The 24,163-nt window shown below is 36.7% G+C and overlaps 1 protein-coding gene across 6 annotated transcripts in view; it reads left to right on the top strand.

Moving 5' to 3' along the window:
- The window catches only part of RAPGEF2 (Rap guanine nucleotide exchange factor 2), a 127,197-nt gene that overhangs the window by 89,124 nt on the left and 13,910 nt on the right, over positions 1–24,163 (top strand). For all 6 annotated transcript variants that reach the window (XM_066317644.1, XM_066317641.1, XM_066317642.1 and 3 more), the window contains 14 exons: positions 736–913; positions 2,636–2,772; positions 3,344–3,502; positions 5,121–5,273; positions 5,649–5,813; positions 9,198–9,305; positions 9,396–9,599; positions 9,699–9,807; positions 11,981–12,227; positions 16,667–16,824; positions 21,268–21,508; positions 21,748–22,131; positions 23,679–23,890; positions 23,971–24,094. In XM_066317644.1, coding sequence (XP_066173741.1) covers positions 736–913; positions 2,636–2,772; positions 3,344–3,502; positions 5,121–5,273; positions 5,649–5,813; positions 9,198–9,305; positions 9,396–9,599; positions 9,699–9,807; positions 11,981–12,227; positions 16,667–16,824; positions 21,268–21,508; positions 21,748–22,131; positions 23,679–23,890; positions 23,971–24,094 — 2,579 coding nt within the window. The remainder of the gene's footprint in view (positions 1–735; positions 914–2,635; positions 2,773–3,343; positions 3,503–5,120; positions 5,274–5,648; positions 5,814–9,197; positions 9,306–9,395; positions 9,600–9,698; positions 9,808–11,980; positions 12,228–16,666; positions 16,825–21,267; positions 21,509–21,747; positions 22,132–23,678; positions 23,891–23,970; positions 24,095–24,163) is intronic.

The following is a 24,163-nucleotide window of genomic DNA, read 5'->3' as shown; positions in this document are numbered from 1 at the left end:
AATACATTTACCTTTAGGTGCTATACTAATGACCTCAAGCTATGTCTGGACTATGTTTTCATTCATTTTAATACAGTTTAAAGGAGGTTGAGTTTGACAGATATTCTGAGTAGTCCGTCTGTGGTGTTTAAGCAATGACTTTGCATTTTTTTCTGTGTCTGTAAATTCTTAGGCAGTTTATCAGCAAATGAAAGCCATATTTAAAACTATATTCAACTGGAATTGTAAAAGAAAAATACAGTCCTAGGTGACTGAGAGATAGCAAAATTCCTGTAGCATTTTGACCGTGTTCTTATTTCCCCAAACTGTCTATTTGAAATTACATTGCTTTCCTAAGTGTCTGAAAATGTAAATTTGGGATGAGCAAAGAAATTGTCAAATGAACTGTATATTGAAAAAAAATTTTTTCAGCTAACAGTCCAGGATGTTGCTTGCTATGTAACAGCCTTCAATCCCCCCCAAGACCCACAGATTAAATAATGTCTGTCGAATCCTTTGTATGTATGACTGATTGAAACAAATGTTAAAGTTCCTGTTCAGACACGGTGGGTTTGGATTGATCAATTATTAGTTGTTTTAAAAAGATATATAAAGGAAAAAAGCAATATAAAAAGATTGAATAAATTTGAGTGATCTGCTAAATGATAGAATTCATCTCTGTACGTTTAACCAGAAAACTGCAGCAATAAAGAACACATTTTAATGTTTTTTTTAAATTGTTTATGCATTAATTAGGCCACAGAAAGTGAGGCTGGTGATATGGATCTCAGTGGATTGCCAGAGACAGCAGTGGATTCTGAGGATGATGATGATGAAGAAGACATTGAAAGGGCATCAGATCCTTTGATGAGCAGGGATATTGTTAGAGACTGCTTGGAGAAAGACCCAATAGACAGGACAGATGATGACATCGGTAAGTATTGCGGCATAGTAAAATATTGTCAAACATATTCTTCACTTCCAAAAATTTACTTTTTGAGCATGTGGTTTTATTTTAATCATTTGCCTTTGCCGTTGGTAAATTTAGTGTTTATTATTATTGGTTTTTATAGAAGTATATATGTAATGTGAACAAGTACAGTCAAAGAAGAGGGAAGTGCATATAATATGGGTGAAAGTTATTACTTGCTGGCCCTTCTGATCTCAAACTTCAGCTTCTAATTGATATCAGAGCAGGTTTATGGAGGAAACGTTGTTGAAAACTGGAAAACAGACAGAACCTTGGCAAAGGCGACATTAATATCAACACTGCTTCTCACAGTGTATTTTTAATTGTCAGTTGTGACATTGTGGCTTGACATTTGTTGCAAACATTGGAGCCTTTAAAACCTTAACATAAATGTGCATCTAATCAGACTAATTTGGTATGTTAACATACCAGTAAATATATTGAAAGCAAAGCAGAACTGGAATCCAAATTTTAATTTAATCTGTTTCACTGGGTGAGATATTTTTCTTTTATTGAAGCATGACTAAATGATGATTAAGGTTGATTATCAGATGATTAAGGGACTAGAGCATCTCTTATGCAAGGAAGGTCTAAGAGAGCTTGGGATTGTTCAGCCTGGAGAAGACTCAGGATTTCATTCATGTATATAAATACTCTGGGGTGGGGGTGTAAAAATGATGGAGCCAGAGTCTGCTCAGTGGTGTCCAGTGAGAAGACAGAGGATACAAACTAAAACACAAGAGGCTCCATCAGAGCACTATGAAATGCCTTTTTTTTTTTTTACTGGGACTGAGCCCTGGGAGAGGTTGTCCAGAGAGGTGTTAGTATTCCTCCTTGAAGACATTCAAAAGATGTTTGGATGTGTTCCTGGGCAACTGGCTGTAGGTGGCTCTGTTTGAGCAGGTAGGTTTGACCAGATGAGTTCTGAAAGTCACTTTTAACTTCAACATTTATGATTCGGAGTAAATAAAAAATTAGGGAAAAGATGGGGTTCTACTAAACTCTCTCAGTAGACATTTTTGATCAAACTGGATTCAAAACCATTTTTAGAACATATAATCACTTGGCAGAAATGCTAAAATTGAGTTCTGTCGTTATGAACAGTATAAAAAAATGAAAATACAGCAAGCTCACTGTTGAGTACAAGTGCAACTCAAGTGCATGTACAAGACAGAGCAGCAGAAGTGCCCTTCAAGACAGTAATACTGTCTGGTCCATCTGAGAGGAACTTTGTGAAATCATCAGACAATGATCAAATACATTTTACTGAATATAAAATTTACCTCCTAGCATAGGAGGGGATGGCTTTACCAAACAACTTGCTCAGTTTTCTGAAATTTCTCTTGCTGTGTTTTATATAGTCCTGTTATAGTCACAATGAAATTATTGCCCTGGCTGGGGTGTTAAGAATATCATTGGTTGTATTCAGTGCTCTTGGTTACTTTAACAATTCTTCCATTATACTGACTTTTACTTTGCTAGGTTTCTATTGATGGTATGACCAGCCAGTCTGGGTCCACAAAATACCCAGTAATTAAAACAGGCCACTGTACATGATTTATTAGTATACAGAAACGATTGTGCAGCATTTTAGCTTAAGCAGCCTCAGGCGTCTTGCTGAAGAACTGTCTTTACTGTGCTTTGTTGTTTTGACATGCACGACTCAGTGGGCTTTTTCTCCTTCAGAACAACTACTGGAATTCATGCATCAATTGCCTGCTTTTGCCAACATGACAATGTCAGTGAGGAGAGAACTCTGTGCTGTAATGGTGTTTGCAGTTGTGGAGAGAGCAGGAACTATTGTACTAAACGATGGGGAAGAGGTCAGTAAAAGTTGGTTTTGACTCTCCTATTATACCAAACATCCCAGATTCCACACGGTTAAAGTCCTCATTTGTTACTTAAAAATAAGAAAAGGAGAAAAGAACAAGAAAAAAAAAAAACCCCAAACAAAAAAAGAGACCAAAAAAGGCAATATTCAGGTAAATCAGGCCTCTTTTTGTTCTGGATTTTCTGAAATCTTTTGTTTAAGCACTCAACATATTTCTTAAGCAATAAAAACAAAATAAAACGTTTTCTGTACTGTACAAAATGCTTCCTGCCCATTTGAGTTCATTTGGGGGCTTAATTTCAGTGTTCAGGTGCTGTTTTAAAACTTCCTTTCCCCCCCCCACAGTCTTACATGACCTCTTAATATTAAAGGTAAACTTAAGATCCCAGTTTTCTTGGGCTGGAAATTGCTGTGCATTAAGGAAAATGAGCTTGTAAAATTTTTAATAGGTGCTGAAAAATAACTTTTTCTTGAAAACAATTGTGAGAGTTGTATTTCTATAGTACGATATTAAAAAGTTAAGTGATTTGGTCTTCATGTATCCTGCCATGTTTGATTTGTAGCTGGATTCCTGGTCAGTAATTTTGAATGGCTCTGTGGAGGTGACATACCCTGATGGAAGAACAGAGATACTGTGCATGGGGAACAGCTTTGGTGTTTCCCCTACAATGGAAAAGGAGTATATGAAAGGAGTGATGAGAACCAAAGTGGATGACTGCCAGGTAGGGTGTCTGTGGTATATACAAATTCACCCACACTGGTGTAGTGCAACTCAATGATGAGACCCAGTTTTGTTTTAAACTGAATATATGTGAAATGTCCAGTGGGTAACCCTGGACAGTAGTTGGGCAATATGGCTCCTGCATACCCACAGTCTGTGAAATGGAGGTATCTTTATCTGGGTAAGGGATCATTTTGCATGAAGATGTTTGTCTACATGTTTTTTCCAGAATGTGAGGGCCACCAGCCTCTTCCATACATCCACTGCTTCCAGTGTTCCTTAGTAGGATCTCAAAGTCCATTAGCCATTACTTTTACTTCTGCAGCTAATAGCCATTCTTCCTTACTAAACTCAGCTACTGAATATCAGAGTAACACAAACTTTCTCTCCTGTGGTTTGAGTGAAAGATCTAATTTTGGCTAATTTGACCTTTCAAGGAAAAAGCCTTGATGTTTGCTGTAATACAAGCAGTCAGATGTAAATAATGCTTTTCATAGCATAAAACTACTGGCTATCTGCTTATTCCCATCCAGAAAATAATAGCAGAGCTGTGGGTGAAGTAAGCATTTTGCTTGGTCCTGATGGCTAATTAACTTCAAGTAGATGACCTTTGAAAGGGATGTAAATGTGTGTTAATAGAGTCACCTGGTTTAGCTTGCCCATCTAACTCCCAAAATGTGCATAAATGGTTTCTTGTTAGGGTAATGTTTTCAACAAATCCAAACTCTGTGACTTCTGTTTCAGCTACTACTAGCTGCTGGAAAAAAGAAATGATGTGTAAACGAATTTAAAGAGAAAATACTGTCTCTAATTCTTGGGCCGTTGTCCTAAGTATGTACATGAGGATTTAACAACCTTTCAATCAGAAGAAACACTGTTCCTCTCAGTTAAATACCCAACTTCATATAATAAGGCAGTTTAATCTTGCCCTCCAAAAAAGACAAGTGTATAACAATTTGTGTACAATGTAGTCTTTTTCTAATTTGTTATGGTTGGTATTAATTCCATTTGCATAGTGTAGGTATTAGGAATATTCCTAAGATATTTATTTTTGCGCTTATTCTTGGCTGAACTGATGATTGTAGAAAATAATTTTCCTGCTGTATGCTTTAAGCCAGAAGTAATTTGTTTCTTTGTGCCTGCACTCATTAATTGAATAAATGTTATTTTTCTTAATAATTGACTTCAAAATAAAATAACTATTAAAAATTAAGACTATTTACCAAACAATAGGCACAAAAAATGAAAGCTAGGTTTTCACTTAACCATTTTAAACACCACAAAAGAGCTTTCATGTAAGAAAAAATAGACTGGCTGTGATACTGGGCTTCATCTCCAGCAGTAGGAAGGTCAAAGCAGCTGAAGGAAAATGGCTGAGAATACTAAATCATGCTGCTCACATGGATCTTGGTCTCCTCTAACTGCAGGAGTGTAGTGGCAATACTGTGTCTGTGCCTTCATCTGCTTGCTACAGGTGAATTGCTGGAAAGACAAATTTGGCTCACTGCAGGTTGAGGAGCTACTCTTTTTTGTCTGTTGGTAGAGTACTTGCACATTAAGTCCAAATGCTTTTCTGAAGATTTTACCTTTTAATACTGGTGCGCGATGATTCTTTCCAGTTTGTTTGTATAGCTCAGCAAGATTATTGCCGCATCCTCAACCAAGTGGAAAAGAACATGCAGAAGGTAGAAGAGGAAGGGGAGATTGTGATGGTGAAGGAGCACAGGGAGCTTGACCGCACTGGAACAAGGAAAGGTCACATTGTCATCAAGGTAAAAAGAGAAGAGAGACCCTCTTGCAAAAGTCTGTGTTCTGTAACCCTCCTGACTTGGCAAGTTAGGTCCAGGATTAGTTGAGATATATATTGTAGAAGTGAATATTTTTAAATGGACTGCTAATATTTCTAGATTTTTTAAAGTAATTATGCATGTTGACAATTAGGTGATTTCTATAGAGATTAATTACTTTTTTTTTTCGTTTTGTGACAGTGGTCAAGATGTTATGTTTGCTTAGCTCATCAGTTAATGGATGGCAGTATTCTTTCTAGTGTGATGAGTCTTCAGTATGTTACAAGCAAACAAATTTGCATGTGTTGAAGATGTGTTAATAACTATGATTTTTTTTTTTTTTTTTTTTTTTTTTGATAGGGAACATCTGAAAGGTTAACAATGCATTTGGTGGAAGAGCACTCTGTGGTAGACCCAACATTTATAGAAGACTTCCTGTTGACGTATAGGACCTTTCTTTCCAGCCCAATGGAAGTGGGCAAGAAGTTGTTGGAGTGGTTCAATGACCCCAGCCTCAGGGATAAGGTGAAAATCTCCAGAATCATGTATTGTTACCATTTGCATTGAAATACAAGTTAATAAGAATAAAATATACTTTAGAGAGAATGACTAAATTGAATAAGACACAAATGGCTGGTGATTATTTTAATACCAGAATCTGTGGCTAAAACGAAGAAAAATTTTACTTGTTTTATTTAAATACTACTGTGTTCAGGTAAGGTAAATTGCCCATGTTTTACCTTGTTGTGTTTTTACAACTTAGCTGCTTGCAGGTATACAGGATGCTTTTTTACCAATAGTGAGTATTTTCATTTAATGTAACTCAGTAGAATTTTATTGCATTTCCAAGTTTGAGCATATAACTAAGTTCTGTGTTTTCTGCACATAATGCTAGTTAATTCAATGTGGCAAACATTTTTTAAAAAGAGAATAGAAAATTCATGCATTGTTAAGAATCTGTTGTGCTTTATGTAGCATTAAAAAAAGGCTACCAAGCCATACTCAAATGCAAGAAAGCAATCAAATATCTTCTTCCCTAAACAAAATTTCCATGATGGAAGAATAAGGCACAGCTGATTTCGGTACACTGGCAACTGAGGCTTTATTGTACTTCAAACTGTATTGCTTAATTTTCTCCTGTATGCAGCTTTCTCTTACGTAAAAAAAAAAAAAAAATCTAAGAATTTCCAGATGCCCTTGTTGTGGTTTGAAAACAAACCAAGTGAGAGGCTCTAAGTCAGAGATACAATTTAATGAGAAGAAAAGGGAAAAATAAAATAAAATAAAATAAATGCAACAATACAAAAAGAAAAACCACTGACAGAGTCACAATACAACCTGATCAGGGTGATGAAAGCAGTCCAGTTGAGGTGGTCTTCCTGAAGCAGTGATCTCATAGAAAGGTCTGGTAGCTCCAGTCCTCTGGGAATCCAGTAGGTGAGGACTGCTTGTACTGTCCCAAATCCCAGCTTATATCCAGGTGAGAATGCTTGTCTCCTCCCCGTGGGCGGAGCATCTCACAATGGGATGATGACTCATATAGGAGGTCCTTGATGGCCCATTAAAGAGAGATAACTCCGGAGGGAGTTATCTGTGAGTCATGCACAAGGCATTGATGGGCCATTAACTGAAGATGGTGATAGAATACATCCTAAACTACAACCCAGGACAGCCCTTTTCTTTTTGTAAATTAGAAACCACGGGAATATATTAGTACATGAAAGAGAAATTTGGTCTTCAGCTTTTATTTAAATCTGGGTATTTCTTCCAGAAATGCTAGTGTAGCTGTGCCTTGAAGGAAGGATCTTGTATTTGACAGGCTTTTCAGCTAATACTGTTCAGAGCTATAATATTGGAGTTAATCTTTAAAGTTATGTTGCTTGTCCTCCAACAGACAGTCCCCTCAGCCTCTAAAATGAGCCAGCACAGTTACTTGTATCAGTCTGAACACAGAGCACCTCTTTGTTCTGCTGCCTCAATAACCAACCTTTTCTGACCTCCAGTAGCACTGACAGAAAGGCAAGAGGCAGAGAACAGCTTGGGACAAGTGGAGATAAGGAAGCAGGGAATAAGGAATCTGGAAGATTTTGACTGTTTTGTACTGGGTGCTGATAGGCAGTAAAGAGAGCAAAGGGTGTGAGTAAAACTTGCTGGGGATGATCAGTACTCAGGAGTATTCAGAGTGGGACACTGGACATCCAGACTTAGTGATGATTTTACCCTGCAGCAGGTTACTTGATTTTACAGCTTTAATCCTCTTCTAATGCTGTTCCTGATTTGTGACACAAGTAATGGCATTCCTCTGGAAGTCAGCGTTCCAACTCCTCCCAGCTCAGTGTCCTTTGGGTGTAGATGAGTAAGTCCCAACTTTGAAAGCAGCCTTGACAGTGAAGCTGTCGCTGCGGTAGTTTAAAATACATTGCGTGGTACGGCTTGCAACTTCCCAGACAATTTTAATAATCTGCAATTACCCTAAATTTAACCAGACATTGTCTGGATCTTCCAATGTCATCCACAGTAGTGAAAAATATCAAAGCTATTTAACAGGAATGAAGTTCATCTTCAATTTCAAAGGTGAAGAAATCTCAAGTATTTTCCTGTGGCTGGGAGCTGCAGCACATAGAGCTGGGTAGTTGCCTTCATTTAGAATCTGGACTTGGTTAGTTTGGCCATTAATTTCAGCAACTCTTCTGAATTAATTTCTTTTCCTGGTTGAAAGCAAAACTACTTACAAACTTTGAGAGTGGCAGGGATTGGTTTTGCATGCCTTGTGTCAAACCTTTAGCACATGAGGCTGCAGGTGTTTGGATTTTGTGCAGACACAAAAAATGGACAGGGGTTAGCACTAGCTGATTAAAATTTGTATGACACTTTGTTCTTAACCTCTATGTTTTGAAATGTTTAGAGATTTATCCCTACTGATTTACTTTCCCAGAACAGAAGAAATGCAGCTGTATTTTTAGAGGTAGCATTGAGTGGTACAGCTCTTTTAGATTCAGCAACTTTTTAAAAATAGCATGAATCAATATTAATTCAAGACACCAAAACAGTTTTGTTTCATCAGGACAAGTGCTGCTGATGTTCCAGGTCAAATCACATACCAAAAGAGAGAATATTATAGTAAAAGCATGTAGTTTTAAAAAGTGCAGTTCTTATTTTGTGGCTTTACCTTCGTTAGTATTAATTAATGGTATTCCTTTAGATTTTTTTCTTAAGAAACTGTGAAATACCAGCTAAGATTCTTCTCAGCTTGATGATCATAATTGCTTCGGGTAGTAGCTGGTGGAGGGGAAAAAAGGAGTAAATGGAAAGACTGACTCTAAGGAAAGGAACTTCTGTTTTTGCTAAAACCTCTTTCCTACTTCTTGCAATATCTTGTTTTTTCTGCCTCTCTCAACATACAGTAGCTCTTTTACGAAGGTAAATGCCAAATGAAGTTAGTGGTGGCACATCTAAAGACTTAGGAGATTCAAGAGCCAATATTAAGCCGTATTGTAAGCTTTGTGATCATGTGCTTGGAGAACTAAGCAGATTTGGAAATGTACATGAACAGGAAATTGTTATAAGTCAGAAATGGATCTGCCTTGTTGCCTTCTACCTGTGTGCACTATTCCTTATTTAATTAAATTTGATACAGCCAGTGTTTTCTGACTCATAATATTCATTATGAAATACAGCACACAATTGCTTATACAAGTGAAAACAATTTTAATACTTAATTTTTTTTCTGTTCTCCTGATAAATAATTGCATATTAGTGAAGTTTGATTTGGCTATATGTATATATGCATATATATTATTTAAAAGTCCAGTGGAAATTTACAGGGCCTTTAATGACCAATATTTTTAAAGGACTTGGCAGTAGTGTTGTTCTGAGTATTCCAACATATTTATGTTGATGAATTTTCAGGTTACACGGGTAGTATTGTTGTGGGTGAACAATCACTTCAATGATTTTGAAGGAGATCCTGCTATGACTCGATTTCTGGAAGAATTTGAGAACAATTTGGAGAGGGAGGTAAGAGTGAGGTTTTTTTCTGACAACTTGGGATAGCAGGGAATACTAAGGCAATTGTTATATATAACTTACTATGCTTTTCTCTTGTAGAAAATGGGTGGACATTTGAGGCTGTTAAATATTGCTTGTGCTGCTAAAGCTAAACGAAGATTGATAACCTTAACAAAGCCATCTCGAGAAGCCCCTTTGCCTTTTATTTTGCTGGGAGGGTCAGAAAAGGGATTTGGAATCTTTGTTGACAGTGTAGATTTTGGAAGCAAAGCTACAGAAGCAGGCTTGAAACGTGGAGACCAAGTATGTGACTTTGAAATTTGTCCCTCCATTACCCCTCTTCCATTTTTTCTTTCCTTTCTCTTCACTACATGAAATTTTTTAATCTTGTTTGAATTTTAGATACTGGAAGTGAATGGTCAAAACTTTGAAAACATTCAGCTGACAAAAGCCATGGAAATCCTTAGAAATAACACTCATCTGTCTATCACTGTGAAAACCAATTTATTTGGTAAGTTCGTCTGCATTGTTCATTCTAGTTTTGAAAGGGACCTGAACTATTTTTTAATAGTTCAAAATAGTTTTGTTTGAAACTCTTTTGTACTGGAGAGAATAGAAAAAGGAAACATGAAGGTCCTAAAATACCTTGGTTCATAATTGCAAAGAAAAATTTATGAGTAGGGATTTACATGAAGTGACTTCCCTCTCAAAAGTGTATGTTTCTGGATTGAGAGGAACTGTTGTGGTCATGTAGCTCAAACTTTAAAAATCTGCTTGTATATATAATGTTTAGTTCTCTCTCAAGGAAGAAGCCTCTTCAAGCATTTCAGCTGATCAGTGGTCTTATTCTTTCTGCTGAAGTTATTCATAGTTTTTCAGCCCACTCTGAGTGTAACAAGCTCAAAGCTATTACAACCTTTCCTGCCAGCTAGGTGAAAAAATTCTTGCTACCCTGTGTATGTGTTCTCTACATTTTTCCCCTCTAACAAGTACTGAAGTACACATGGAAGTGTCTTCAAGCAGCTCAGGACCTCAATTAGCATGATGAGCAATTAATAGATTGGGAGTTTCGTTTGATTTTTTTACCACTGGATACTTGGATTACTTACATATTTAGTGATCTGTTCCTTGAGTATCTCTTTCAGGATCAGGTTCTCCATCACAGGTAAGTAGGGCAGAATATTACCACAGCATGTCACTACACTAACTGAAAATTTAGTTTGTCTGGGTTATCTCCAAAAGTCATTGGTCAAATCTGTTTCCTGAGGACTTTTTTCTTTTTTTTTTTAGTAAAGATTCTAATATTTCTGTTGTTTCTAATAATTAGGCCTTTCTTAATATATCTGGATGTACTTTTTTAGCCAGATGTTCTTGTTTCTCTGTGTATAAGTTCTGTAACTATCCTTCTCACACTTGGTGTTTGAATCTCATGTGTTGCTTTACTATGTTAAAGATTAAACCTTATTTCTTCCTTTCTTCAGAAGTGTTTTTCTTTTTTTTGTCTGTCTTGTGGCTCCAGTGCAAATACTGAAATCAGATTATAGTACAGTCCCAGAGCTGTGTATTGCATGCAGAATTTCTTCTCCAAAAATCCCAAAAGGAGAGTTTCCTTTTTTCAACAGCATCTTCTCATCTAATTTCTCTCTCCAGCCTCTAAGTCCTGTTGAACAGTACAGTTGTTGGCTGGGTTTGCTCTCTTCCACTTCTGTGTGTCTTACTTCAAGCTTTTGAAGTCTCTTGGTAATTTTTTGTACCTCTATATATTAGAGACTATTAAGGGCAAAATTAATAAATAGCAGTAAAATGTAGCCCCTAATACTCGTCCTTAGTTAGTTGCCCTTGTTCCTATGATTTTCTACAATTCCTGAGTTTTAGTTATCACTTTTTATTTATTATTACAAATCAATTCATCAGAGGATTTTTTCCATTTTCGTGTGGAGAGTTCCTCCAACACTCAGAATACATGATTTTCTGTCGAGTTCAGTTTTGTTTGATTTACTTAAGTTTATCGGCTTTTTTTTGAGGCTCAAAGTTGCAGTAGAAGAACTGATTTACAAATTTGTCAGCTATTTCTGCCTCAAGGATGACTCTTTGCTAGGGAGCTGAGAGAGAATGAGTGGGTTTTTTGGTATTTTTGCCAGATGGATGCAACAGCCCTGTCAAGCATCCAAGGTGTCTCAGTAGTCTCTTGTTTTGTTTTCCTTATGGCTTTGTTGCTCTTTCCCTTCTGATTTTTTGATCCTGTTGCTAATAATTTATTGTCCATCTGAAAGCTTTTGTTGCTGCCTCTCTGTTTAAACCTTCCTTCTCATTTGTTTTTTTCTGTGTCACTTTTGTCTATTGCGCTCTTTTGATGCATGCTGCTATTCTGCAGAAGCCTTTGGCCTTAGCCTGAAAAGTGCAATTCCTTCTGTTGATACCCCATGTAACCGTGTGGGCACGTGTGTATTTCACTTCTAGGCTGGGCCAATTAACTGTTTTTCTGATTCATACTACAGAAAATGAATGTCATTTTTACCAGCAAAAATGTTTTTAAAGTCTTACAACTGAATTAATTAAATGTTGGATTTGACAGAATATCCTAATTTTTTTTTTAATTATTAATATTAAACTGGTCCTGGTGCACAGAGATTTCTTTTACATTTTTGTCCTTCTTCTTCCCTCCCTTTTCCTGTCTTGTGCAGTTTTTAAAGAACTGTTAACACGGTTGTCAGAGGAAAAGAGAAATGGTGCTCCCCACCTGCCTAAAATTGGTGATATTAAAAAGGCGAGTCGTTATTCCATCCCTGACCTTGCTGTTGATGTGGAGCAGGTAATAGGATTAGAAAAAGTAAATAAGAAAAGTAAAGCCAACACAGTTGGGGGAAGAAATAAGTTAAAGAAGATACTTGACAAGACTCGAATCAGTATTCTGCCTCAGAAACCATACAAGTAAGTTTATTTCCCTCCTAAATATTTCCTCTGCATTAAATGATAAGAATTCCTAATGAATGCATAGTTTGTGATTATATTTTTTTATTTATTAATGCAAATCATGTTTACATCTGAAAAAAACACCAGAAAAAAAATTCTTGAGTATCTGAACAAGCATGGACTGCTAACACAGCAGCTCCTGACATCAATTTAGATGTATTTTGTTTCTTATAGATAAAGTAATGACACAAATACTTCTTTATGTCATTTCCTGTTCTCTTTTAAGAGGACTGTTAACTGAAATTATTTCAGAATAATTCTTCAAGTGGGTTACTTAAAAACTGTTGGTATGAACTATGATTTCAATGTATTCACATTCCAGTGGTCTATAAGAAGTTTTATGTACTGTGAGGGAGAGTGAGGTTAAAATTTTAACTTGTTTTCTTTTATAGAATTGTGAGTTTTGGTTTTGCTCTTTTTTTTAATAAAAGCTGAATATGCTATCTGATATCTTTTATTCTGTGAACACATTTTAGAAATAGAGTTCTGAAAATTGTTGGCAAAAATAGGAGAGTGAATTTTATATGATGCTATGGGAACCTGGTTCTTGGACAAGGCAAACGGTGGGGGAAAAATGAACTGTAGAGGGCAGTTATGTGATCAGTGTTTTCTCTTCCATTTTCTTTTTCCTGTGTCCCACTAAGGAAGAAACTACTCCACAGAAATTCAGAATAAAAGACACTTGTGCTGATAATGCAGGGCTTTTTTTCCTGCCATTATTTTAAAGAAAGTTTACTTAACTGATGTTAGATATTGCCTACTAAATGAAAACTATTCTCAAACTTTATGTATAGAATGTTAGCAATGGAATTATTAAATTATTATATCCAAATAATGGATGTTTCTTAAATTGATGGTAGTACCTTTCAATAGAGGAGAATCTGCAAATCCTCTTTTTATGTTGTTTGTCTTTAGCATGTTTTCCTTTATTTGACTGGTCTTGCATGTTTGTTTCTCTGATGAGCTGTGCATAGTTAGGCCTGTTTTTCTGTGTTGGTCACTATGGTTCATAGGATTTGCATAAATTTCATATTTGTTTTTCTTTCCTCTTTTTTTTTTTTTTTTTTCTTTTTTTTTTTCCCTTTCTTTCTTTCTTTCTTCCATTTTTACACCTTTTCTGTGCAGGGATCTCTTTGGGTAAGATTCAGAAAAACTTGACCTATTTTATTTTCATTTTGCTAGCTCTACTTCATGTGTTATATATAGCAGTTTGTCTGCAGAGCCTGTTGACATTCAGTTGTTTTTGTCTGCACAGTTTCTGCATAGAGATCTGTAGTTGTAGACTTTAGTGTTCGTGCTTTTCATTCCCCTGTTGTGTAGAAGCATCAATCTCATTCTTCCTTTTAATTACTAGTGTTGCATACATTAAGGGACTTTATGTAGTCTCACGTTTATGTACATAAGAAAATCAAGAGGGGTGAAAAAGCTGATTTACTCTTTAGTTAAAGTAGGCATTTAAAGACTTCATGCCTCAACTGGCTTATGAGGTGCAACTGTTCACCATTTTTTGAGTGTGAAGATTGCAGAAAGCTCCAATGCCTCAAGGATGTACCCAAACAAAACCAATCTTTAAGCTGGAATGAGGTTGTTCTTAGAGGGAGCTTGTCTGCTTCATGAGACATTAAATCACTTTCAAGGATGAATCAGTTTGAGCAGGAGATAATACCGTCCTTCAGTTTTGCTGTTTAGTCCAGTAAGATTAAATAAGCTCCCAAACTGAAAAAACAGCAGCATTTCTTCTGCATCTACAGGGAAATCTTCTCTTCATTTTAAGTAAGACATCTCTTGAAGGGTTCTGGGTACTCCACTGGAGCTCTCTGTTTGCTTTTCTGATGCAGAGTGGTTTTGTGTTCTGTAGGTTCAGTTGGTCCAAAAAAGGATTAAACACAATCCCCACCTCCCTCTCCAGTAAAGTTCTGCTTGGTCCATAGTGCAGCATCCCAGACAAAGCAGCAGCCCCTGGCTCTCCCCTCTGCAGCCCTGCAGTGGGGTGCAGGGGATTTTGTGTTCTGAGGAAAGAAGCATTCAGACACTTCTGTAATTTCATTAACTGTCTTATCCTGTTAATCATTCAACAGGAGAATTATTTCTTAGTTAATGTGCTATGTCCCTGCATGGCGGATGCATACAGAAAGCAATAGAAATGCTGTTTCCTTAAAACCACAATCTCCTTTCTTTGGCATAATAAAATATTTTACCTAACAGTAGATCTTCATGGGACCTGGATTTTTTTTAGTGTTGCTCTTTTTATCTGATATTTCAAGGGTTCATGGCTTGTTTGCACAAGTTAGAACTTACTCAGATTCTAATTTAAGTTTTAAAAATAGAGTAGATTGAGTGTAAAGTAAATGATGTCCAATTTCTTTTATGAACACTTTAACTTGAACACAATTTTAGAAACTTTTATTGCTTTAAACTTCACAGTTTTTTCAGAGTTGATCCATCTTACTAAAGCTGCTTCAGTCATGACGCACAGGATAGGCATAAGATTATATAAAACTGGCAAACTGCAAAAGGAATGCATAATGCAAGTGAAGCTATTAATGTACAATTCACACTGTCTTTCTTAATTTGAATTTAGAGAAAATACTGTTGTTGGCACACTTATGAAATCTGATATATAGTATTTTAGAACAATCAGAAAGCATTTCAAGTTACAAGAGCTGCAGGATTTTTTGTTCACTTTCTTTTTAATGTGGAGTGGTTCCTACTTGAAAGACATGATATTGATTGCTGGCAATTCCTTCGGTTGTAGTTAAAGACTTAGTTGTTGGTGGCTTAGCATGTGTGTGCTGTGTGCTGAGTAGGTCATCACTGCTTGTCACAGTATTTTGTGCTTGATGTGGAAATACAAAAATACAAATATTCGGATTCACCTTAACTTCTGATTAAGAGAGAATTCTGCAACTTTTCAGTGGATTTGAGTGTTTCTGTTACTCTCATGGCTTGAGGTTTACACTTCATAAAAGTCTTCTGGTACTACAGAGTTATCTTTTTTTTAAAAAGCAATATAATGAGAAAACCCAAACACAACATAGAGAGATTCCATACATTGCCTTCTCAGAAGCAGTTGTGTCCATGTCATTAAAAATGCGTCTTTAGTACTCAGACACTGTTCTAGCTTTCCAGACTACAGTTCAATTCATAGCACTTAAAGAAGTGGTACAAGAGTGTACTGTGTATAGTTATTCCTCAGTAAGCACAAAAGGATATTGGTGCTGTAACAGCTATCAGGGTAATTATCTAGTCTTTTATTACTTCTTCTTAGGTTTTCTGAGGATGGATAGAGCACTAAGACAAAGGCTTAAGTGCCCAACATTAGAGTACAAGTGGTCATTTGTGTTGCATCATTTAATTTACTAGTTGACTTAGTTGTAATGTTTGCTATGCAGTCTAAATTCTGGTTTATGCTTTACTTAAATACATAGATACAGATTTAGATGTGCTTGGCTTTTAGAAAGGCCTTGCTTATACTATCTACATTTTTGATGTGTTCCACTTTCTATAATGACTGCTATTCAACATTTTATACCCTCTGAGTACCTTACTAAAGATTTTGCTCTGTATATGGCTGTCTCCAGCTCTACATCTTGTGGCTGGTGTTCTGCTTCACTTTTTTATGAACTCAATAACAATAAGCAAATCAGTGCCTACTATAATATGATGATAGCTCTGTCTCTGGTCTGTCTAACACTACTGACCTCCTGTGGGACCCCACCTTACACAGTTTAATGGACAAAACCCTTCACCTTTGTCATAGAATATTTACAGCTGTTTGGTACTTGGGGAGGATACTGATAGCACCTAAGTGTGGCTGTTTAGCTTAGCCTTCCCTAGCATCACTTCAGTGATACTGAGTGAAGAGAAACTCAGAGATGTGATACAGGTTGGGAAAACCAAGTGATCTCAAATTATCCTCTCTTACCTATCTGTTGAAAGATCTTATATAGCATGGCTACAATATATCACAAATACAGTTGCAAATCCTGTCTGTGCTGGAGTTAAAAATCCCTGAAGTTCAGGCTTGAAAGCAGCCTGAACTGAGGGGACAGCAGCACTGCTCAAGATTTGGGTGGTGGGGTGGTGCAAGAATGATGAGGTGTGTACCCCCTTTTGAATGAACATATTGGTGAAAATCATTAAGAAATGAGCCTAGCAACACCTCAGAGCTTAGTGGTGAGGATCTTCTGGCAGTGTGAGCAGGCAAATCAGTCACTTTGAGTGGACTGTTGACAAAGGAAGTTCTGTTCTCTGGAGAACTTTTACTTCTAAATAGCAATTGCTGTACTAACAATTGAAAGTATGAAAATGTAGCAATAGAGACATCACTGAATCCCTCTAGTGTAGCCAAGCTCTGAATGTCTGTCAGTCCTGATTTTCTTTCTTTGTGGATGCAGTGACATTGGAATTGGCCAGTCTCAGGATGACAGCATTGTGGGACTGAGGCAAACAAAGCACATTCCTCCTGCTTTACCTGTTAGTGGAACCCTGTCATCCAGTAATCCCGACCTGCTGCAGTCTCATCACCGCATCTTAGACTTTAATACTACCCCAGGTAAGAATCTTTTTTTATTGTTGTTCTTGACTTTTTAGTTTCCTTTTGTAGTTCAGGTTTTTTGTGTGGATTTGTAGAATCTGAAGAGGCATGCGAGTTTTTATTAACCGCTTCCTGTCACACACAAATTAGTCACATATTCATGCGTTAAGATTTGTTACATCTGCTATGATATACTTTACCCACTCATAATAGATGTCTGTTTTTCATGTATGCTGTATACAGAGTGCTTCTTACTGATTGAATATTCTTGGTCAGTAAAAACCTGGTTTGCTTGATATTTTATAAGTCGCCTCGATGGATCATTGTTTACAAGGCTGCAGTATTTTCAAACAGCGTAACTGATCATTAGCCTATAGTAAATGGAAGGGACATTGGACACAAGACATTTATTTTAGTCTTTTTCTGAACAGACTTATATAATTTGTACTACATTTGTAAGGGACAGAGTTTCAAAGTTTCTTGTTAGTCACCCTGCCCTACAGCTGTATGCCAAATTCTTAGAATATTAAATCCCTTTCTGAAATAGATAAAAAATGAACACATTTAGAGAGGATCAAAGCACAGGGGTGAGTGAGAGAGAAATAGGGGAAGAATGTGAGAAACTTGAGAGCCTTATCTTATAAGAAGTATTTAGCTGGAACTCCTGGTAGGGTTGGGATTTGGGCTCTTATCTGGCTGCAGGAAGGTTCTTAGTGGGAAACCTTTCCTGAGTTAAGTATCCAAATCTTTGCTATTAAAATATAGCTTCTGGAGCAAGATATGGTGATGGTAGCTCTGCAGACACTTGGTTATTTTAGCCTAATCTTTAAAGAATTACTCAAAAGTAGAACTGAAAATTCAGTGCCCTCCTGAGGTATTTCAAACATCACCTAAAGGATTAGCTAAAGGAACAGTGTTTGAATATCAGCCTACACACTGGCCAAATTCATGCAATCATTGTGCTTGAAACTGTGATATTGAATGTTACTTCATCTCAGGTGGTCTAGGGCTAGAGGAGTTTGCAAGGAGGTGGTTTGTGATTTTTTGCTCCGGTGTCCAAGATAGATCCTGAGAGACTTTGAAGGTGGGTTTTTTTTGTATTTTACCCAATGACTAGTGTCCAGCACCTTGCAGCTATTCTATCAAAAAGAGCCTAGATTTTCATCAGGACTTTTTCTATAAATGGGTGAGAACTCCATTCTCTACTTGCCACTTACCTGGACCAGACAGTTCTAGGTATTAGAGTGCACCTAATGCCAAGTGCAGCAAGTGTCCAACTTCCAGGGCTGTGGGCATTGCTGACTCATGCAGCTCAAACAAACTTCCATGTGAAGGCAAGCCATTGCAGGCCTAAAGACCTTTCAATTACAGATGGAGTTCAGAGAAGCTTAATAAATGAATAATGGTCAACTGTTTGCATTTTGCATTGAGGAAAGGAGATAATATGATGTAATGCCATCACTCCAGTGTTTTAACAGTTTTCCCATGTCTTGGTAGAAAATGTATTTCTTCCTCATTAAAAAAAAAGGTTGTTTTTCTTATTTTTTTGCTTAAAATTTGCCTGAATGTCCACACATGGAATATTTTTAAAGTAATTCTCTGGCAAAATTTCTTTCCTGTGTGGAAAGGAAGAAGAAGGGGGCTTGAAATGAAAAACATATACCTTAAGGGCTTTAGAGATGGCTGCATTGTATATAGAAGAGTTGAATTATATCTCTGTATATTTCAGGACTTGAAAAAAATTAAAGCCTGCCATTTTAATTCCTTTTACTACTGTGGTCTAAATTAAAGATGGAAATGGAGGCAGCTTGCAAGAAATTGAATGCACTGGAGGAGAAAGAGAAATTGGTAGAGCAGCTGTCCTTTGAGGCTTTGAGAAATATCCCTCAGGATAGAAAATAAAACAACTTGCTTCTTTTAGAAGAGTGGTCTTTGAGGAGAAAGTGTGAACAGCTTGAAATCTGCAAGGAGTCATTTTAGTTTCTCTTCTGATTGGCTCAGGCTGTCTCAAATATACTTTTAAAGATTTATTTTTAAATGCTCAATAGCACTTTGATTTCTCTTTTCTTGTGCTGCTTCTGTTACTTGATTTGAAGTCAAAATAATAGAGTAATGATGAGCTGCCAGTCACTGGTATTTTTTTCTTTCCCCTCACAATCTTTCTAAGGGAATAGATTCCTATCATACAGCATTGCATTCTTCAGCCTGCCACTCCAGTTTCCCTTTTGGAAAACCAATGAAGGGGGGTGATTACGATTCTCTTCAAGTGTTTTATTTCAAGATTATTGGGCTGAATTACTTGCTACCATTGCTATAGCTGCAATCATTTCACTTGCTGGCAGACGTCTGTTTATTCTGTGTAGAGCTTTTGCTCCCAGCTCTGATAGGTAGGCAGCCTGAAAAATTGGGTGGTAAAATGCAGTGCAAAAATGGGACTCCTCTATTTGCTGTCCTATGCATTTCTTCATAGTGACTTCAGTGACCCAGCAGACCAGGTTATTTTCTTGTTGCACAAAACACTTTATTTCTAAGGACTGTTAAACAATTTCTCACCTTGGTATTGTTTACATTAGCTTCTCAACTTCACAGCATTTCTTTGCCAAATGTTTCTGTAACAGTAAGAGGGAACAAGATCTAGAGAAGGATCTGGTTTTTAATAGCATTTCCAAAAGGCTGTGTCTTTGGCATCTGCCTTCTTCCAGATGTCAAAAACTGTAGAAAGTATTTCAGAAAATATTCTGCTCTGTATCCCTCTTCAACTAATTACTGAAGGAAGATGGATCACTGTAGAGTTGATGATAAAAGGCAAAATTGGCTTGCTTGTTATGAAGTAGTTGTACGTTTGACCCAAATGCTTAGGAAGGGGTAAAACCTGACATCCTTTATGTGTAACTGATGATGTTACACGTAAAGGATGTTACACAGTTCTAGTGTGTTCTGGTATTAGTACTTCTCAAGCTGCAAAAAACTACTGTGAGCTTAAAAGTTATAGGCTTATTTGCATGGAATTTGTAAAGTAATATATTTAAGCCTTTGTGCCATGTAAATGAACTCATGTCAGAGAGATTTATCTTAATGCTTTCCAAATTATTATTTTGGAAACATGCAAGAGCAGTGGGGCAGTGTTAAGCTCTGTTCTTTTGTCAGAAAATTTCTGCTGCTGAGCAGATCTTTCTGTAGTAACTTGTACATGTTATGCACATTCAGGTCTTGTGAAAAACCAAAACTCTAGCTGTCCCAAGTGAATATTTTCATTTGTCAGCTGTTTTTTCAGTATTTTTGTATGACAGTCATTTCAGAAGCCTTCATTTAGAATGCTTTCTAGTATTATATATTCTATTATTAAATATTTTGTTGCTTGTATGACCTCTTTGATTAAAAAAAATACTTTTAAGAAGAAACATATTAAAGGAAAATGACTAGATGTCATGCTTCACAAAACTAGAAATGTTTATTTGTAACAAAGGGAAGAAATTAAATTAATTGAAATAATAATTTTCAGTTAAAAACATCTGATGTTACAAAACCCAGTGGTGGATGGCTGTATTAGTTGGGTTTTTTTTTTCCTAATAATACAGTGATAACAAGCAGAATTCAGTTGATCTGTGGGTCTGGATTTCACTACATGCATGGAAATAAGAAAATACGTGTGGATTTGGTTTCTCCATATAACTTATGGAAATATCAAATCCAGTGTTAGTCTGGTAGTTTTCCAGATTTCCTAAAAATCAATTCACTGTGAGTTTTGTGTCATCAGTCACTTCAAACTGGTATATATATATATAGAACTTGAATATTTGTGTAGGCTTTTTTTTTTACCCCTGGCTGCCTTAGTTCTTAATTAGTAAAATACCAACACAGGGAAATAAAGAGTAAAGTTTTTAGTCTGGTACTGACTCATTTACTTCTATGATGTAAATGTATCAACAACAGAGTATTTCTGATGATTGAGTACTTGGATGTATCAATACTACCACACCTTGTGTACACATGCAGGCTGGCTATTATACAAGCATCTTCCTGGCCACTTACATTACATGCCTTCCCTTTGTGTGTGGTGTGTCAGAGTTAGGTAAATGAATCTATTTTCCTTTAAATATTCTTAAGGAGATTGACACTCCAGTAATGTATTGGCTTAAACTTCTCGCATGTCATTGTATAGGATAGTGTAATGTCCTGGATTTTTCTCAGATTGAACAGAATCTTTCAGGACTTAACACCTGTGAAAATAAGACTTCTCATTCATTTGTGTATCCAAACTTTGAAAATGTTAACATGTTTTTATGGCTTGCCCCATTTATAGCCTAACTAACTTATTTTCCTGGTTGTTAGTAGAACAACAGAAGTGAAAACTAATAATACTAATAATTAAATTCAGTGTGATTTGCTTATTCTTAGACCATTATGTTTTTATTTTTCTTTTCTTACTCAATTGAATAACTTGCTTGCAATTTTTTCCAGACTTACCTGACCAAGTTCTGCGGGTTTTCAAGGCAGACCAGCAAAGTCGCTACATAATGATCAGCAAGGACACAACAGCAAAGGAAGTGGTCATCCAGGCCATCAGGGAATTTGCTCTCACTGCAACCCCTGATGCTTATTCACTATGTGAAGTCTCTGTCACACCTGAGGGTGTCATCAAGCAAAGGAGGCTTCCTGATCAGCTGTCCAAGCTTGCTGACAGGATACAGCTGAGTGGCAGGTAAGATGGAGACTGAGCTAAAGCTGAAGATGCCAGTTTATTAAGTAAAAAAATCTTGTTAAAGAGTGTTACCTAATTTTTTATTGTTCTGTTTCTTTGCGGCTTATGCAACTTCTCATTAATACCCAGGCTGGTGAAGTTCATTTTATTCTCATATTCCAACTGGATCGTTGCTGTAACTCTGGACACTACTTGGGTATATTGTATCTAGTGTCTTTCTCTGAATTTTGTTTTTACAGGTATTACCTGAAGAACAACATGGAAACAGAAACTCTTTGTTCAGACGAAGATGCTCAAGAGTTACTAAGGGAAAGCCAAATTTCCCTACTACAGCTCAGTACTGTTGAGGTGGCTACCCAGCTTTCCATGAGAAACTTTGAGCTCTTCCGTAATATTGAACCCACGGAATACATAGATGACTTGTTTAAACTCAAATCAAAAACAGGTTGCACTAATCTAAAAAGGTTTGAAGAGGTGATAAATCAAGAAACATTCTGGGTGGCTTCTGAGATTCTGAGAGAAACCAACCAGCTGAAAAGGATGAAGATCATTAAGCATTTCATTAAGATAGCACTACACTGCAGAGAATGCAAGAACTTTAACTCCATGTTTGCCATCATTAGGTACTGCCCACTAATAATTTTGCTTCTAAGTAAAAATCAGTCTTACTTTTGTTAGTCTTTGAAAAAAATGTACTTAATAGAGCACATCACTTCATACTGCTAACATCAACACTTGTCAGTCTGCTAAGGAGGGCATTTTCTATAATCTGAAATGTTTTCTGTAATGCTGAAATATTATTTGGAATGCCACTGTTACGTAGTTCCCGCTCAAGATAGCGTGGCAAGGTGAACATAGCACTAGAGAAACTAGTGCACTTACTTAATGACCAAGACCAAAAGAAATTACAGGTATATACAGGAAAACCACACAATTGTTGCAAATAAATGGGTAAATTTCCCCAAAGCAGCTCATTTTTATCCATACTGCCCTGTATCTTAAATTCATTTAGCCATGATAGGTTGCCTTTGGTTTTCTTTGTATCAGCAGTTTCTTTCATGGAACTCTGAAAAGAGTCAATAACAGTCCATAATATATAGTCTGTTAATAAGAATCTTGTAATAAGAATTTTAAACTGCACTGAAAATCAAAGAGAACATTTTTTAGTTTTGGAATGAGAAGGAAGAGAGAAAATTCTAATGTCTGTGTTTATACACATTTTTTAAAACTCAAACAAAAACGAACAATCTCCCTATATTGCCTCTCATGAAAAAGCTCAAGTAAGTTGCAGTAAACTGACAGTGTTATCACTGTCTTTGACAGAAGCTCTTGTCATCATTGTCTTGACGTTCAGTCAACAGATTGAATGTGACACTTTTCCTGAAGATGAGTAGGTTTGAATACTATTCAGCAAATGGGGCAAGTTCCAAAGTCAAAGATTCATCCTGATGATCAGCCAGCATCTCTGAGACATCAAAATATTGAGATTTTGTTCAGTTATTTCAGCCAATCTCAATGAGAAATAAAAACAGCCTGTCTGCTAGGAAAAACTTGAGTGAAGGAAAGATTCTAGGTACCAGATTTTCGCACAGGTAGAAATCAACAGCGAGACAATCAGTGTCACTACAGGGGGAAAAAGGGGATTTGTACCAGCTACAGTTGGAGAATAACCTCAGCTGTAGAGAGTGATGTGAAATTTAATCTAGAAAGAACAAAGTCAGATGGATTATTGCAGAAAGAAGGTGGGTCAGTTTGCTGTCACCAGTTGAACATTATCATATAGATGGAAGATACTTCCAGATTAACAAACTGTCAGAAAAACTGTGTGGTGATCCTGAGGTGCTTAGATTATGATATTCTTATCAAATGCAGAGACTCTTCTAAAGGAACAAATACATGCTCTCTATAGGGTTAATTACTCATCCAAGTGTAACTTTTATCTGTTTATGGTTACATAATGTAGATGATGTTTTAAATGGCTTTTATAAAAATGATCTTCATTATTCTGTAATACATGCTGGCAAGAAGAAGTTTTTAAATTTCTGTTACTTTATTGACACTGTTGTGCTCTGGCTATATAGTATTTCTACCATACAAAATTTAATGTGGTCTTCTCTAGGATTGTTATGTTTCTTTCTCTTCAACTTTCTTGCACTTCTTTTGTTTCAAGTGGCCTGAATTTGGCACCAGTTGCAAGGCTCCGAACTACTTGGGAAAAGCTTCCAAGCAAGTACGAAAAGCTGTTTCAAGATCTGCAGGACTTGTTTGATCCATCTAGGAATATGGCGAAATATCGTAATGTCCTTAACAGCCAAAACCTACAGCCCCCTATTATCCCCCTGTTTCCTGTCATCAAAAAAGACCTTACGTTCCTTCATGAAGGTAAAGGCAGAAGTATATCATCTTTTACTAGCTAAGGAAAAGTAACTTTCTTGCTTAATCACTGATGATGTTGATTGTAGGAAACGATTCTAAAGTGGAGGGCCTGGTGAATTTTGAGAAGCTGCGGATGATTGCGAAGGAGATTCGCCATGTCGGTCGCATGGCGTCCGTGAACATGGATCCTGCTCTCATGTTTAGAACAAGGTAAATGTGTTGTGCCAGGCAGAGCTTTCCCCAGCTGGGAGAGGGCTAGGTGTAAGCAAGAGGGATTCT

The sequence above is a fragment of the Sylvia atricapilla genome, chromosome 4 (genome assembly GCF_009819655.1).
Source record: "Sylvia atricapilla isolate bSylAtr1 chromosome 4, bSylAtr1.pri, whole genome shotgun sequence".
Taxonomy (NCBI): Eukaryota; Metazoa; Chordata; class Aves; order Passeriformes; family Sylviidae; genus Sylvia; species Sylvia atricapilla.
This window is presented reverse-complemented; position numbering and strand designations above follow the sequence as displayed.